Source organism: Carassius auratus, chromosome 32 (assembly GCF_003368295.1).
Source record: "Carassius auratus strain Wakin chromosome 32, ASM336829v1, whole genome shotgun sequence".
Lineage (NCBI taxonomy): Eukaryota > Metazoa > Chordata > Actinopteri > Cypriniformes > Cyprinidae > Carassius > Carassius auratus.
Window position 1 is genome coordinate 25,722,730 of NC_039274.1, and position 18,589 is coordinate 25,741,318.

The 18,589-nt window shown below is 35.7% G+C and overlaps 1 protein-coding gene and 1 long non-coding RNA gene across 2 annotated transcripts; both read left to right on the forward strand.

The window, feature by feature from the left end:
* Window positions 1–11,287: 11,287 nt before the first annotated feature.
* LOC113052560 (uncharacterized) lies at window positions 11,288–12,126 on the forward strand. The gene is made up of 3 exons (XR_003277064.1): window positions 11,288–11,348; window positions 11,805–11,899; window positions 12,043–12,126. It is a non-coding gene; the product is annotated as an uncharacterized LOC113052560 (long non-coding RNA).
* Window positions 12,127–12,326: 200 nt separating this feature from the next.
* LOC113052521 (serine/threonine-protein kinase pim-1-like) lies at window positions 12,327–13,066 on the forward strand. The gene is made up of 2 exons (XM_026216931.1): window positions 12,327–12,688; window positions 12,800–13,066. The coding sequence occupies exons 1-2, from the start codon at window positions 12,346–12,348 to the stop codon at window positions 13,057–13,059; spliced, it is 603 nt and encodes a 200-aa protein (XP_026072716.1). The 5' UTR covers window positions 12,327–12,345; the 3' UTR covers window positions 13,060–13,066.
* Window positions 13,067–18,589: the final 5,523 nt, after the last annotated feature.

Genomic DNA, 18,589 nt, shown 5'->3' on the forward strand with positions numbered 1-18,589 from the left:
CTGTCTGTGTGATGAGTTCTCACTGATTGGCACTCAAGTTAATAAATACGTAAGTCAGTTTTACTACTTAACCTGAGATAAGCAGGTATTTACTAAATATTATATATATATATATATATATATATATATATATATATATATATATATATATATATATATATATATATATATATATATATATATATATATATATATATATATATATATACATGAAAAAATGTGTTTGTTTAAAACAATCCCATTTTATTTCTCTTTGTTTTAGGTGACAAAATGGCTGGTAAATATTTTCTATAATATCCACACTTGCAAACTGTCTCTCAAATTTCTGTAATATGCAAATACATTTTAACTTTAATATTACAGTTGTAATTTTAATAAACTGCATTGCTTGTTGAATGTAAATGACAACTTAATGGTAATCAATTATTTATTTACTTATTTGTAAAATACTACAAGTACTGATAAAATGTAAATGTGTACCTTGAATGGAATGTACAGTGAGTCGCTTTGGATAAAGTCATTTGGCAAATGCATAAATGTAAATGTAATTTTATAACAGTCACACATGACTATGAAGTAACTTTCTCTTAGAACACAATATTCCATCCAGGAAATATATGTTTTTTTCTTCTTAATATCATAATTACCATTATAGGTAACATTTATTACAATAAGGTCTCGTTTGTTAACATAAGTTAATGTATTAACTAAAATGAACTATCAATGAACAATTTATTATTACAATGTATTTTTATTCTTTTAACAGATATAACTTTTTAATTTTAATAATGTATTCATAAATACTGAATTTAACATTAACTGGTTAATGCTGTACATAATATAATGTTAACTACTATAATTCACTAATGCTAACATCTGAAACATTGTAATTTATTTTTTATATTTATATATTATTTATAGATCCATCACATTTTTATTTATAAATTATTTCTCATTTGTTCTATAAATAGCATTCATATGTTTATTATTATTATTGTTTTATGTAAATGCTAGTCTTTTGACAATTATAGGTATATGTATTTTCTGTTGGTTAACTAAACATAAAAAATGCCAAACAATAATTATAAACCAAGTGGTTATATTATTATTATTATTATTATTATTATTAAAATCATTATAAGTAGTACTTGCTAAATATCTAACTGATAACTTACATTTTTGCACCAAGTGATAATTTACAGATCCATCACATTATTACATATATACAAAGTGTGTGTGTGTGTGTATAAATATAGTACATTTATTTTCATTTGTTCTATAAAGATAATTTATATGTTCATATTTTGCTTAATTCAGATTGTTCAGCACTCTTCCATGTGGTGTTTGTCTGCAATATTGTGATTTTACTCTTCAGTGGAATCATGAACATAATTCTATGTGACAGACTGAGGAAAAAAAAATGTGAATTGTGTGCAGGTGCAGTAAATATTTAAGTTGTTTTCATTTTGTTTCCTAAAATGCGGAATAAAATCAGTATTGTAATGTTATGTAGACATTGAATACATTATCTTTTTTTTTTGAGGGAGAGGGAGAGAGAAAGAGAGGGTGAGAGTGAGAGTGAGAGAGTTCAGCAGTGGCCATTTATTCAAATATTATTGGAAGTTTAGTCATTTCTGTACAATTGTTTTCTGTACGTGTACCATTATTTTACTTTATCCCATTACTTTTGATTCTTGCAGCACATCACAGAAGGCTTCATCTGGCTATCCCTACTCAACCAAACTCTGTGTCAGATGTCAGTATTAATCTTGTATTACATTACATCTAATTTGTTTAATTTTACATATGGTACTCAGCTATAACCATCATAAATATAAAGTGAAAACAAATTTGTCATTTCCCTCAAAGGATCAAGAGAGTGAGGTGAACTATTCCATGCTGCAATTCCCTGAAGACAACACAAAAACAGAGAGCTCAGAGAAGAGCAGAAACAACACTGTCTATTCCAGTCTTAAATGCCAAATCTCAAACATCACTGAGGAAAACTAAGTCAGGATTTTTAGGTGACTATTATAGCTGTGGACACATTGGACATGAATATATACATTAAGGGTGCTACGGTACAAAAATCTGACGGTTCGGTATATACCTCGGTTTTAACATCACAGTTTATATACAGTATATATATATATGGGAAGCCAAACACACTAAGGGCCCTATCTTGCACCCAGCGCAATTGACTTTGTACACCGACGCATGTGTCATTCCTATTTTGCACCCGCGCAAAGCGCGCTTTTCCCTCCACAGAAGCACGTCGCTAAACTAGTGAATGAACTTGCGCTCCCTGGGCGGTTCAGCGCAAAAAAGTAGGCGTGTTCCGGCGCAAACAATCCCTGGTGCTATTTTGCTGTTCCATGTAACAATTGCGCCACTGACCAGAAAAACCCTAGTCTAAAGTCAGTGGCGCGTTGCGCGTTGTTCATTATGCTATTTTAAGGGCGCATGCTTGACCATAATGTATAGCGTGCACAACGCGCATTCACTTTGCTCATATAATCTACACAGATGCAACAGTTATTTTTGCAAATCATAAATTGTTACACTAAAAAATTTTTAACACATGAGATGACGGAAATCATTGTGGTGTGACACGAAGATGTGAAAAAAATAGGCATAAATCTATTTTACAAATTATTCAGGCTAATTATTCTCCCATCCCCATACAACACAACTTCTCTGTCTTTCACTGCTCTTACAAGAACATCAGTCTCCTCGGCTGTGAACCGCTCCTGGCGTGCGCCTGGTAAATACGCCATAATAATAGCAATCCGTAATGGAACTTGCGCACCTGATTTTAAAGGGAATGTTGGATGACGCTCTGATTGGTTTATTTCACGTTACGCCCAAACCACACCTATGAATAATGAAGCTACTTCAGACCAACCCATTTTAGATTTGCGCCGGGCGCAAGATCCATTTATCCCGCCGGGAAAATAGCAACAGCGCCGAGACCCGCCCACAAACTTACTTGCGCTTCGCGCTTTGACACTTGCGTTTCAGATCGTTAAAATAGGGCCCTAAAAGTACGATGAAACCGATGAAACAGCACGGTGTTCAAGTGTTCTCGCAGCACTGATCGGTCATTGGCGCAGCTCGTGACGGACTCGACAGCGAAGAGATGTTTACCGGCGCCACCAAACAGCAAACAGTGCAGCGCTGATCAGTTTCAACAGCGCAGTGCGAACATTACTCTTCTTCTAATAACGTTTAATGGCAAACCAACTTTTGGTGCATTTACCGCCACCAACTGGACTGGAGTGTGAAGCACTAACAAGCAACGAATATACATGTGTTTATATATGTAAAAATTCTCCTGGTTAATCCATTTTCTTTAATGTATTTAACAATACCAAATATTTTACCTTGTTCTGCATGCTCTTTCAGAATTAAATGATTCAACACCCATGTTTCTTAATATATATATATATGTAAATAGATTTTTTTTTTTTTTTTGTACGTATGCGCAAGGGTTCACTACACCAACTTCATTTACGTCTCAGTGCAGAATGCTGGTGTTGTGCCAAGCACTTAAACAAATGCTCAATTTCATCTGTTTTATCAGTGTACAGTACAGTATTTTGAATCTTTATTTTTTATTTACTCTTCAATGTGGATTCCATCTGATCTTGCTCACACCACAACTCGCTGTTGCCAAATTGTCTCTGCTGTTGCAAAACCTCAACTGTGCACATGTGTCAGTGGGAACAGGTGATAGGGTTAAATGTTTCCCGGCTTGACTGTTAAAAGCAGATGATTGGCTTTCCTGTGGATGGGGCGGGACATGTGCATACAACCGCCATCTTTGCCGTTACGGGTCTTCCTTATAAAGTTGTATTGAGGATTGAGGAAGTGGCATGTCTCTTATAAATTGTCTCTGGCTCGGTTCATTGAGCCGCGCCAATGTGTGAACATTGGCGAACATTGGCGAAACCCAGCGCTGTGTGAACACTTGAATACAGTGCTGTTTCATCCATCTTTTGATGTTTGGCTTCCCATAAACCAGAGCTGATCGCGACCACTAGTGCTTGTGTTGGGATTATACCAGCATGGGCCCAACACGCTGAGTCCATTCGGGACAGGCTCGGGCCATTTATTTTGTATTTTTACAGATCGGGCTCGGGACAATTTTTTTTGGGCTAGGGCTCATTTAGCTTCTCTCCTTTTATTGTGTCCATATACGTGCAGAGCACACATAGGCTACTGTATGAAATGCTGTAATGATTATATTATAAATATTATGCATCACCTAGTTGGAGTTGGAGTTGGAGGTGGGCAGTTATTAAAAGTTCCCAATGCTTTGGAAAAGCTGCATTTTGAAAGAATTTTGATTGGATTACCATGACAAACAACGAGCCAATTGGTCATGTGCAGTGCTCCCAATTACCTCATTAGATGCACCTTTAAGAAATACATCCATAGGGTTATGATTATAATGAAAGAGTTTTTTATATGTTTTATTTTGTTAAGTACAAATTTAAAGCTTTCTATAAATATATTTATCATGTCTGTGAGGCATGTATTCGCTGGGTTTCGGTTCATTTTTGTGAAGCGCTCCTATTCAAGATGAGATGGCAGAAAGCGCATCATGATTGTTTTCTTTATTTTATAAAAGCACAAAGTTTTGTTGATATTGTGAGTGAACAAAAATAAAAGTACACCCTTTACTTTATGAGCAAAAATGACAGCATATCCACATAAAAACATGCAGGTGATCAAGCTGGTGCCTCCGTGTCCTGCGAAGTGCGCTTTAGCTTACAATCTCCACACAAACTGTTGGATCTATAACACATTTATCTGGGTTTAATGTTTAAACATTTAAACTTATATTTACTGAGCAAAATATGCTCCTTAGGTTTTTTTTTTTATATAGGTATAACAGTTGTTTTATTTCATCACTATCATAAACTGATATTGGGGGGAAAAAAACACAGTATTTTACTTTAAAACTCTCACAAGACACTTTTAAATGCATAAGAACATCAGTTAAATAACTTTAATTTAAAGTCAACCTTTTATCCATTCATTGGAACAGATGTGGAGAAATTTAGCATTACATAACTTGTTCACCAGTAGATCCTCTGCAGGGAATGGCTGCCATCAGAAGTCCAAACTGTCCAAACAATTGGTAAAAAAAATCACAATAACAGAGATGACTCTTGTCCATCAGTCAATATCTTGTGAACTAAGAAAAAAATCTATCATTGAGATATTTTAACTGTCGTTTCTGGCTAAAATATGAGTTACGAGCAAAAATAGTTCAAAACAGTTCTAAACAAGAATGTGTATGGGCTGTGCAGGTTGCTGGTCTCAGACTATCATGGAGGTAAAGATGCTGGATGTGGAGGTCCTGGGCAGCTGGTGTAGTTACACAAGGTTGTGAAGCCGGTTGGATGTACTGTCAAATTCTCTGAAATGCCTTTGGGGATAACTTATGGCAGAAAATGAACATTAAATTCTGCGAGGTGGATGGATTATCTCAGCACAGAAGGTCTAACTACAAGATTTGTGAACAATATATGAGAGAAATAGGCCTTTTGTGTACATAGTCTTTGATCTTTGAGTTCAGCTCAAGAAAAATGGGGGCAAAAACAAAAGTGTTGTTTATAATTTTGTTCAGTATACATACATACATATATATATATAGAGAGAGAGAGAGTTACTCTCTTCATCTATTATTAAACACATTATTAAAGAAATCAACTACAAGTTTATGAACATACAGTACATGTTTTAAAATAGCTGTTCTTGATATTTTTGGATGATCATCTAAAACAAAAACTTGTAAACTGTGATCATAAAACCAGGACTTCAGGAGTTTTTAGAAAATTATTACAAAATTATGTTTTTACAAATGATATGCAAACATTAAAAACTGTATATTTGCCAAAGTAACAAAGTTAACCATAAGATAAATGCTAGCAAAAGGTCCATTAAACTAACTAACTAGCTAACTAAATAAATAAATAAATGAAAACAAATTATGCCAAAATAATTATCTCAAGCTAAACCTGTAAATCTGGGTTTAGAGTAAATATAACAGTAAATTCATTAACTAACTAATGTAAATATAAACTTAACCATGTCTCATCAACCAAAGAAAAGATTTCAGTTTAACTAATAAATTGTTAAATAACTCAAAATATATGATGACTCTATGGCTAATGTGTCAGATTAAAAACTATATTATATGAACAAAAAATATATTTTTTGTACAGTAATTGCAAAACACTAAACATTTTTAAGAACACATGTCTGAAATCAATTACTGAGCTTACATACTGTATATACCAAGCTGCACACTGTATCAGAATGCATATATTTTAAGCACTTTTATGGCTTGTCAAGGCAGACAAAATTATGTCTTTCCTCACAGTCTGTGGGTTTCCAGATTTTCTCTTCTCTATCCAGAGCTTCACAGCGCAGATTTCCAGCCGGACCCTGGGTCTCTCCCTCCTCAGACCAGGCTTCATATTGAAGATCATCACCACTGACCCAAAACCAATGACCAGCCATAAAGCGCAGACCAGTCCACACATAAGCTGTCTGGAATGTTGTAGTGTAATTTATCACCTCTGCCATAATTGTCCCAGAATTTAGACTTGCCAGATCAGTGTACTCTTTTCTGCAATAGTCCACAGCTTCATCCCATGTCTTATTCTGATGAACCAAAACTGGGCTGAAGACCTTCATACAGTAAAAAGATAGAGTCTCAGAGCATGGAATGTTGTGCGGTTTAGAAGTGGATATTTTTAGCTTGCCACAATTTTCAGAATAATAATCTGGTTGTTCGCTATCCCAACTGGTTGCTTCTCACCTCCGGACCAAATCAATTTTCCTGTTGTTAAAACTTCTGTATAGTCCAACCGAGTTTAAATGATACACAGAATCTGTACAAGTAGAGAGCTTTTCTGCCTCTTCTTTACTGATGGTGGAAAGTTCATCGTAGTACTCTCTGCAGTATTTCTGCAGTATTTCTTACAAAAAGACCCAAAAGTAAGAACAAAGTGACTGCAGCCTTCATTTCTGTATGGACGATTTACACAGTAATGCCTAAATGTGTACTCAACTATGAGGATATTACAGCATTTCTTAAATATTTGTTTTCTTTTTTAAATAAGAGACCAATAAAAAAAGAGCTGTAATGGAACTTGCCAATCAGAAGATCACATCCTTGAAGTATTTGTGTTGCAAATGTTTTAATAAATCATGCATCATTGCAAATATTTGGATAGAAAAGAAAACAGGTCATGCACCTCTGACTAAAAAAACAACAAAATAACAAAGTTACATTAAGTTAAGAGCACAACATTCTGATTTGACATAATAATCAATGAAATACATAGATTTATAAATGAATGTTTATTATGTAATATTTTATAAGAATTTGAATTGTAGGGAATTTAATAGTTACTATTCAGGTTCCTAGATGATTTCAGAAACACTTGTTTTACATTGTACAGAAAGAAACTTATTTGATTGATTTATTTGGCCCAACGTATTTGATTTACTGAACAGGATGGTCGTTTATAAAATAATCAGATCATGAGTCTTCCAATGTTTGTGTTTCTCTCTGTGGAATCAGACATATTGTCAAACATTTAGTACGTTTTCAGTCCACATCGGGGTTGCGCGGAATTATTATCAGGACGATAAATTGTAATGTCCATCACAAGGCAAGATTCTGTAACATTTTACTGGGGGTCATGACCTGGTATATAAGTTGCAACCAAGAGATGGAGCTCCAGGGTCGACTGTGTCTATTACACAAACAAATGACACTCTCACACAACTCTCCACCAAAATCTGTGTGTACCCCTGCCTAAACCCACATTCAAAAATATATGAAAGCAAACCTTAATGCTTTTAAGTACATTACACACCAGTAATATGATGGTGTGTGCAGTAATTGCAAGTAATGTTCAAGTTCACATGTTTTCTACTGAGAGTAGAAAACATGTTTTTTAGTCCAAAATTAAAACGGTGCAGAACACCAGCTTGTCAGTCACGTACTTTATAAACAAATATATACAGAAACCATACTCACTTCTGACACAAAGAAAACAACTGATCTATTCAAATAAGGTGCCCTATTTCAATAGGTAAGCAGTCAGGAGAGTATAGAAGATTCAGTCATGGGGAACATTGTTTAACAGCACAAATTCTGAAATATGATAGATTAAAAAGCTGTGCACACAGTGTTACCTTTGCACATGCTCAGTGATAAAGGTTGTTGTTGATTTTAGACCAAAACACACACACACACACACACACACACACAAACTAAGGCACTGAACAACCAAATTCAGTGTGAATCTACAATTTTCATAGTCATGAAAATTAAGAAAACTCTTTGAATGAGAAGGTGTGTCCAAACTTTTGGTCTGTACTATATATATATATATATATATATATATATATATATATATATATATAAAATAACAGTCACTAGTAATTAATAATATATAATAATATACAGAATTAAACCAAATAACCTCTTTAAATATTTTCATGACAAAGCATAGGCCTATATAAAATTTTATCGAATTAAAACTGAATCTAGTGTTAATAAAAACTGCCTTAAAGGGATACTCCACCCCAAAATGAAAATGTTGACATTAATCACTTACCCCAATGTCGTACCAAACCTGTAAAACCTTCATTCATCTTCGGAACACAACTTAAGACATTTTGGATGAAAACTGGGAGGCTTGTGAAAGTGACGTGACATACAGCCAAGTATGGTGACCCATACTCAGAATTCGTGCTCTGCATTTAACCCATCAAGAGTGCACACACACAGCAGTGAACACACACACACACCGTTAACACACCCAGAGCAGTGGGCAGCCATTTATGCTGCGGTACTGGGGAGCAATTGGGGTTCGGTGCCTTGTTCAAGGGCACCTAGTCGTTGTATTGCCAGCCCAAAACTCAGGCCCACAACCCTACGGTTAGGAGTCAAATTCTCTAACCACTAGGCCACTAAGATGTTAATAAACGATTGTGACTGTCTCATTCAATGCCAAGTAAATTACACTGTCAAAGTCCAGAAAAAGTATGAAAGATATAGTTCGTCAAAATAGTCCATCTGCCATCAGTGTTTCAACCGTAACGTTATGAAGCGATGAGAATGTATGTGAAAAAAATGACTTTTTTCAACAGTTTGTCTCCTCCGTGTCTCTCGGAGTCACTGTAACACCCTCAGCTGTGATACAAGGATACATTTGCTACATGTATTTACACTTTGTTTGGGTCAGACTCGGGCCAGTAATTCTGATAGGCTGTCAGACAAGGGCCGATGTCCTGATATTTTATCCTACCTGTCACATTGTCCTACCAGTGTTTACTGTGTATGCGCACATCAATATTGTGTTCTTTTTCATTCTAAAAAGCAATATTTCATGTATTTGCATAAGGGTAGGTTTAGGGTTGTGATAGTGTGTAAACGTTAATAAACTATAATTTTACAGGTAGAATTATTCATTTTCGAATTGTACTGTACCCACAAATTTAAACAATTTAAATCCCTGGTTGTATATTTAAATTATGCATGAACGTTCCCAAACACGGTGACAGTGCGAGCTCATGAGATATGTGATTGTTGTCATATTTCTTTAAAAATCAAAAAATTTATGATAAATACACTTTTCGTATGGAATCAAAAAGCAAGCACTTTGAGTGTCTTGATCATCATATTTATTTACATATAAAAGCAACAGAACTGAGATTATATTATGTATATTAGCAACACAGTACGTGAGTGTGAATAACGCGATATCTGCCTTTGATCTCGTTGCTCTGTCTGTTCCACTTGGAGAGGTAGGCTACAGTAAGAATTCTGTCCGTCTTGACTGCGTTTATTTCAATCAACCGGCACAAATGCATCTCAAACAAGCCTAATGTTTAAAAAATGCACATGACCTCGCGCTCCTTCTTTCTAATCCATTATGCAAATTGCGTTCCATTTCCATGACGTCACACAGCAGCCGCGAAATCGCTGAATCTTTCTGAGGATTCATATGCTGATAGGAGTATCATATGTGTACAGACGCTAATTTTCTGAGTGAATTTGCAATACAGAGAGTTTGTTTAGATTCAGTCAAACAACCACAGTGCACAAATTTGATACATTTTCACTGGACAATATCTTCAAGATTATCGTCCGTGTCTGAGGAGAGTGTAGAGAGCCAGTTGAGTGTCATGGAGGCCCCTCCTGTGGAGCAGAGCTCAACAGGTGAATTTAGAAATATGTTTGAAACTGTTCAACTTTGATTTACACACATCTCACAAATTCAGGAAAGCAATAGATGGGTTATAGTGGGGCTTGGAGTTATTTTTGTGGTGTTTCTGTAATTTGCTCTCGAGCTAGGAGAGCACAGGCTGTTTGATGTTTGCTGGTAATTAACACAAGTGGTCGACTTGTGATTTTTACCATTTAAAAATGCACAGAATATAAAAATGGAAATAAAAATGTAAGACATATTCATGAAATAATGTAGGTCTATCTATTTGGCAAATATAAATCATTTCATTAAGTTCAATTAACACCAAGAGCTAATGATTCAGTTTTTTTTTTCTTCAGTCATTTTAGTGCTTCAACTTATTTCAGTTAGTTGCCAAGGCAATTAATAATGTTTTAGTTTTAGTTAATGATGAAAACCCTGGGTCATATTTGTCACTAATAGTATTTTCTATTTGTTTTTCTTAGTTTCAGAAAAGCATGCCAGGAAGAAGAACATAATTTCATGTTTCTTCAAGAAAGTACGTAAGGCTGTGAAGCTTCCCATCTGCTCCAAGAACACAGTGGACTGTCTACCACAGCAGGACCCACAGTTTGACAACTCTACACCTAGCCTGGAAGGGTGGAGTGATGCCGCTTTATCCAGTTCAGATGGCTGCCCAGAGCAGTCCAGCTTCACACTTCCAGGTGAAGTGCTTGTTGAACCAGTAAGGGCTTCAGCTTGCCTGAAACTAAAGACAGCATCCAGATTAGATGACTCTATACCTAATGTCATCAATGAGGGTAGTACAGACAGACCGAAATTGGAGGCTTCAGGTGAGAATAATATTGCATTACAAACAGGGGACATCCGTGTAGCTAGATCTCCAATAGCTGATATAAAACTTGTTGATATTAGTTACAAAAAAGGTTACAGAAGAACGTAGGAAGAGGAGAGGAATCCACTCTTTCTTCAAGAGCGCGTGGAAGGCTATGAAAAAGCCTTTCTGCTGCCAGAACAAAGTGGAGCCTTTTGTGCCTCCACCGGAACTGGATGATCCTGAGCTGTCACCTGTCCCAGAGCCTTCAGACTGCGTCCCAACTAATGGTAAATATGTGATCATTATAACAAGATTAGTGTAATTGAAGTAATAAACTGGTTTCAAATAAGTTTATTTGAAATATGCTTATACTGAAGTTAATCTACAGTTAGCTGGCATCTACTGTTAGTTTGTGCCTTATTTATTTTTTCTATATTAATATTGTTTATTGTCACAAGGCACCAGTTGTATGAATTAAGACTGTGCCTTTTAAGAATTAACCATCTAGCAGTTAGCCTAGTTTATTATTATATTGCAATTTGATTTTTTTATAATGCACATTACTTTGTAAGTTATTACAAATCTTGAAGTAGAAAATAATAATAACTCATTATACTGCTTTAAGCATTTTATGCAACTTAAAATGATCTAGCAAGCTTTTATAATGTATAACACACTGTATAATATATTTATATAATACAATATATATGTTCTTGTGTATGTGTTTTTCTTTTTTTGTTCAGAATCCATTAGCACTCGCTATATAGTGCAAAATATTATTGGAGAAGGAGGCTATGGCAAAGTGTATGAGGGAATCCGTATTTCCGATGGCAAAAAGGTAGAAGAACATTTTGCTCTTACATTGGAATGTGATAAAAATTTGAGGGAACCTAAAGATTTTAATCTTAAATACTCAGTTCTTCATGGTTAGGTTAAGGTTAGGTGTTAAATATGCTCAACTGTGTTTTTTACCTTTTGCAGGTTGCCATCAAACGTATTAAAAAAACTGTACGGGATCATTATCTTCAAACTGTAAGCTGGCAAAACATAATATGTATTTAGTTGTTTAAGTGCTGATCACTGTAGTTAATTCACTTGTACGTAACATTAAGCATGAATTCAGCTTTTACTCTATTTATTAAATCGACAAAGTTCAAAGCAATGTAAAGTACAGTACATTTAAAAATTATACATATTCTTGGTCAGTTTTTACCAAACTAACCCTTGGTCGCATCCTTTCTGTAGAATGTACATCCCAAACCTCTCATTACCGAAGTTGCGCTGATGCTAACGATGAAGCAAGGACCCATAAGCCCCTACGTCATCCAACTATATGAGTGGTTTGAGCACCCTCAAGTATTCACTCTCGTGATGGAGAATCCGGATCCCTGCGAGAGCTTGTTGGACTTCATCAACAATAACCCTAACATGAATGAGACAACAGCGCGGCTCATCATGTGTCAGGCGGTGCAAGCAGTACTGCACTGCATTGAGCACAGTGTTTTTCATAATGATATTCATCCAGATAATATCCTGTTGAGAAAACACACTTTGGAGCTCAAGTTAATAGACTTTGGCTGTGGTCATCTACTTAGTAGTAATGGCTATAATCGCAGTCAATATAGAGGTGAGCTGGCATTTTGTGTAACAGAGTGTGGAAACCAGTATTTAGTGACAGTATTGCTGATCATGTGATTCTTCTAAGAATTGCTCAATGCTGAACATGTCTTGCTTACAGGAATACAGGCTTACTACCCACCTGAGCTCTTCACCTGTGGCAGATTCTACGCCACCTCTACAAACGTCTGGGCTCTAGGAGTGTTGTTGTATGAGATGGTGAACACGTGTTCTCCATTTTGCAATATAACTGAAATCACACAAGCCGAAATTAGGTTTGAAAACCCAGATTTATCCAAAGGTGAGAGAATAGCACTAACAACACACACATACAGCTTCTGCACAGAAGTAACAAACACTGGTAGAAAATGTCCTGTCTAAAACACAGACTTTAGTATTTACCAACTGATTTTAGAGGTTAGAATTATGTGTTCAGAGTTATGTTTCTAATTATAGTAACTTCCCTTAACCTTAAATTAACAATGTTTCAGCTGTTTTATGCATGCTAACATTAGTCACATGGTCACGACTAACCAGGTCTCTCCTGAAAACAGAATGCTGTGATCTGATCGTCCAGTGCCTAAACCGTGATCCAGCTGAACGGCTGACCCTCGATCAGATCTTGCAGCATGACTGGTGTAAAACAGAGGATCTAGAAGAGTCAGAGGATTGAAACTGCATACTGCAAACTGGCTTCAGAGTTGAGCCAGTGTAACAGACAGAGTAGGAAACTACATCTGTGCCGTCATCTTCAATTCTGAATCATATATGATGCAGATTTAAAATGTGATTAGTGAAGTGAGTTCATTTTAACAATCTTGATGTACTATAATATATGATGACTAGAAAAAAGAAATGAGTGAAGACAGTCAGTGTGAAGAATCCTCTTACTTTCTCTTTCCTAGGGTTGGACACAAACCTTCTAGTGAAAAAGCACTATGAATTCACATGCTGATGGAAATTGGAAACTCAAGCCCTCATGTAAACCCATTACTAAAGAATCAGAGAGCTCGGAGCACCCCGGAATTCAGAGCCAGTCCACATCCTTACTGTGCCATCCGAAAATGAGCAGCGATAGCTCTAGACATCACAGCCATAGGTGCTTTGTTTTAAAAGCATAGTTTTAGCTTTGTTTTAAAAGCGTAGTTTGGCAATTTTAAAAGGAATATGTTATTAGGAATCAATAAAAAAGGGCTTTCTAAAAAATTATATCTAATAAAAATATATTTAATAAAAATAATGACAAAAATTATATCTGTTTGTCTTAACATTTTATGAATAATAAACATAATAACAATAACATCTCATTTGGTGGAATTTTTTGCAAAAAAATTTAATTATAAAAATATATGGACCATTTACACACACACACACACGTGTATAAATAAGATAAATGAATAATAAAGAAACGTACTGATTTACATGTAATTGTAGCATAACTCGTCCTGTGTTATTGTATATAACTTTTTACAGTTACAGTTTTTGTTAATATTTTTAATATTTTTTTATATTATTTTAGCCTTGGCTACTGCACTCAAAAAAATGTACTTTCACTTTTGCCAATTTACTTTAACAATGTGAACTTAATTTAGTCTAGTTCATTCAACAAAAAAAGTGTGTATTGTTAGCTTTACTTAAAAATTATTTTTTCAGCCAACATAACTGTTGCATAAAAGTAACAGATTAATAAAACCAATACAGACTTGAATCTCATTGGCTGAGGATTTTGCAGTGTATTATGGGTAATTGTTGTTCTGTCACCCTCGTGCAGAAGTGTAGCACCATTAGATAGGTACCTGAGTAATAACAGATCATGGCTGAGTTAATGAACTTGTTCTAATATAATTTAGAACAAATCTTATAAATAAGTGGTTGGAAATGTAACATTGCATTTCAAACGTGTATTTGTGATCTGTTTGATGAACCTTGGGCGGTTGCACTCTTATTTACTGATTAGGTGTTATAGTCTTAAATCCTTATTGAAGGAGGCGGTGTTTCTGAAGTGGAATCATTAATTTATGTTTGTAATCATTAATCACAATTTTCATGTACAATGAACTGAATTGTTGTTTGTTGATTCTACTAAGGTTTGTTAATTTAAGTTTAATTTAACATCTTTTGTAAAATGAACTAAATAATTGTTTGTTGAGATTAGTTAAACAAATTGTGTGGAACCTGTTGACATAATATTTTTAATTAAACCCAACATTTCATTTTTTTGAGTGTGGCTTAAGTAAAAAGTTGTTATATGTTATTTTATTTTACATTCATGCATTTAGCAGAGGCTTTTATCCTAAGAGGCTTAGGCCGAATCCCAATTCTACCCCTTATGGAGTTTTATTAACACAGTTTGGGAGGAGAATGATCAGATAATCATCCAATTTGGCACAGGTGCATCTCATTTAGCTAATCATCTTAACTAGCACACAAGCATATATATATATCCAGTCTTCCTACCTCCTGTCCTACTACGACAGTTTTTCGGCATGGACGGTTTGTCAGCATTTGGTTCACTCAGTCTGTCATCTTATCACAGACCCAATTTTCCTTCCGACGAAGAGATCTATACTGGGGATTTTTTCAGATTTTTTTGCTTTATTGCTGGACCAATGATCACTCCTACCCCCCTAAACACTGCCGCTGAACACCAACAAGTGTCATCGCAACAGCTGCTCTTCTCGCCAAGCCACACGTTGTGGCTAAAAGACTGTGCAAAGCCCCTAGCTCGCCTCACTCGACGACATGATCGTGCCACCCAAGACCAGGCTCTGTTCGAGTGCTGGATCACAGCAGCAGCAGGCATTTAACCAGCCTGGGTCGCACCCCAGTTCTCACCACAGCAAGCCTCTCTCGCTTCCAGTTTGATGCTGCTCAGTTCAGTGTCTGCTCCTGCAGGAGCCTTTACTGTATCTCCCCACTGCCACAGCAGTGTTTGGTCCCGCAGTAGCCCTCTCTGCATCTCCCCACTGCTGCAGCAGTGTCCGCTCTCGCTGGAGCCTTTTCTATTTTTCCTTACTGCCGCAGCAGTGTTAGACCCCGCAGGAGCCAAAAAACCCCAAAAGGCGATTCTAGCCCGAATCTGTATCTGTATGCATGAGACTGTCAGAATTACAGTAGAATACAGGCAGAATTCACATTTCTGTTGTAAAAAGAGAAAAATTGTGCAGAAGTATTATTTGCTGTTTTTGGTAAGTTTGGTAAGTATTCTGATTAATTATCTCTCTATGCCTCCACAATATTATTAACTCATCGTTATCTTTAGGTCACGTCCCAAACCCATCCAAGCTGGCCTCTTATCAGGGGTGCAGATAGGATTTTTTAACTGGGGGGGACAAAGCTGTCCAGCAGTAAAAAATTTTGCAGTCCAGAAAAATCACTAGCTCAGTCATAGATGATCGTACAGGTGTATCTCAAAAAAATTAGAATATCATAGAAATTATCTTTATTTTTTTGTAGTTTAATTTAAAAAAGCAAACTTTCTTCTATTCTACTGTCATTCATTGCACACAAACTGAAATATTTCAAGAGTATTTTTTTATTTATTCTAATGGTTACAACTTACAGCTTAGGAAAATAAAAAAAATTTGTATCTCAAAAAATAAGTATTCCTTTTTGAGCTTGATTAGTTTTATTAATTTTGAGTATAAATACTGGGTAGCTCTTGAGCTAGTTTAGAACATATAACAGTTGTCCATAATACGATCATGTGTTTCCGTTCATGAGCTTTTATAAAAATAAAGATATTATCATTCATTCTAAATGTGACGTTACTACTGTGGCTACAAATAAACAGAAACAGACTCAACTGAATAAGCAGGCTATTTTCATAAGCGTTAATGAATAAATAAAATAGAAATAAGTGTATTTATGTGTGATTAATTTTGAGTCCTGATAAATTAATTCATTACGATCAATGTATCACTTATTCTATAGTAAGACATTGATGCTTTTGAATTTGAATATTTAACAAAGCATGCAATAAAACAGCCGCTTTTATCATGTTCAGTGTGATCGTGCATATTCCAGTGATTTATTTCTTATTAGTTTTGTGATAACTTCTCTTTGTTGGTGAAACAATGAGGTTGCATGATGTTGTTCATGAGAGGCATGTAAAGGGCGTGTTTTACTGAAGTGCAGCATAGCTTCAGGCCCTGACTGTGGAAACCCTGCGCTATTTTGGCCTCTGTGCTACTGGCCCGAGGCTATTACCCCACCCGGCCCGTTTTAAGCCTTTGCTCGCACTGGCCCGACAGTGGAAATGCGGCTAAAGACACCCTCCACAAGTAGGGTAAGACACAGAAGGTCATTGCTGAAAGGGCTGGCTGTTCACAGAGTGCTATATCAAAATATATTCATAGAAAGTTGACTGGAAGGAAAATGTGTGGTAGGTAAAGATGCACAAGCAGCATGGATGACCACAGCCTTGTGAAGATTGTCAGGGAAAGCCGATTCAAGAACTTGGGAGAGCTTCACAAGGAGTGTACTGAAGCCATAGTCAGTGCATCAAGAGTCACACACACAGATGTCTTCAGGAAAAGGGCTACACCTTTCACATTCCTAGAACCAAGCCACTCCTGATCCAAATTTTGCATTTCATTTGGAAATCAAGGTCTGGAGTCTGGAGGAAGACCTGAGAGGCACGAGAATCCAAAGGTCAGTGAGAAGTTTCTGAAGTCAGTGATGATTTGGGGAGCTGTGACGTCTGCTGGTGTTGGTCCATTGGGTTTTATAAAGTCCAAAGTCAATGCAGCCATCTACCAGGAGATTTTGTAGCACTTTTATGCTTCCATCTGCTGACAAGCTTTATGGAGCTGCTGATTTTATTTTGCGGCAGGACTTTCCCACAGTGCCAAAACCACTTCCAAGTGTTTTGCTGACCATGATATCACAGTGATATTCAAATTTGGAATTTTTCTAAACTGCAAGTGGTAACCATCAGAATTAAAACAAAAAACGCTTGAAATATTTCAGTTTGTGTGCAATTAATCTAGAATATAAGAAAGTTAGCTTTTTTTAGTTTTCCATGATATACATTTTTTTTGAGATGCACCTGTATCTGATCACTATGGTTACCGCTGCAGCACAATTGAGGCCGTTACCAGCTCCTCATAGGAACCCGGGGTCAGGAGTCATAGCACATACACCCGAACGTAAACGTCAGTGGCAGCAACATCGTCATGTGTGTTTATTGATAACAGAACAGTGTGAAGTGAGAAGGTGGGTACAAAGTAATGGTTTTATTCTTATTCTGCTTCAGCCTGCTTCTGACCTGACACAATTTTTTATAGCATCAAAACACATACCCCAACAGGATCTGCTACAGTGGCAGAGAGAGCTAAACGTGCTACAAATGATAAAAACACCTGCAAATTATGAAAACATCTTCATCAATTTGGCAACACGCGCTGCAAATACTCGCTATACAAACAAATAAAGAAATTTGCTGCAAAAACACAGACTACATCGGAAATATTTAAGTTAACCATAAAGTGAAAAACATGTCTGGGACATAATTTATCAATGTTTGCTCTGAAAAGATCTTTATTTTAACATCCTGATCATACGATATCTTAGCTTTTTTGTTTTGTTGCTTTTTTTGTGTGAATATTATTAGCCTAAATAAGCTGACTAAATACACAATTTACTGTAACTGTGAAAGGTTATGTAAGCTGGCTAACTTTTACAACTTTCCTTACAAAAACTAACCGTAACCTATGGTTTTACTATTGTAATTAATTAATTAATTAATTAATATTATTATAATTTATTATATAAAAAGCAAACAAAAATGGTTACTGTTATCATGCACAAATTAACCATGGATACTACTCTAACCATAGTTTAACCATGGTATTTGTACAACTGTCATAATACAAATGGTAATCAATACGACAAAAAATTAATTTTCGTT

What these genes read in the sequence shown, in the direction of transcription:
- LOC113052521 (XM_026216931.1), top strand. Translation starts at nt 12,346, where the DNA reads ATGCTAACGATGAAGCAAGGACCCATAAGCCCCTACGTCATCCAACTA. An exon ending in TAATCGCAGTCAATATAGAG is followed by an intron (nt 12,689 to 12,799) that starts GTGAGCTGGCAT and finishes TCTTGCTTACAG; the next exon opens with GAATACAGGCTTACTACCCA.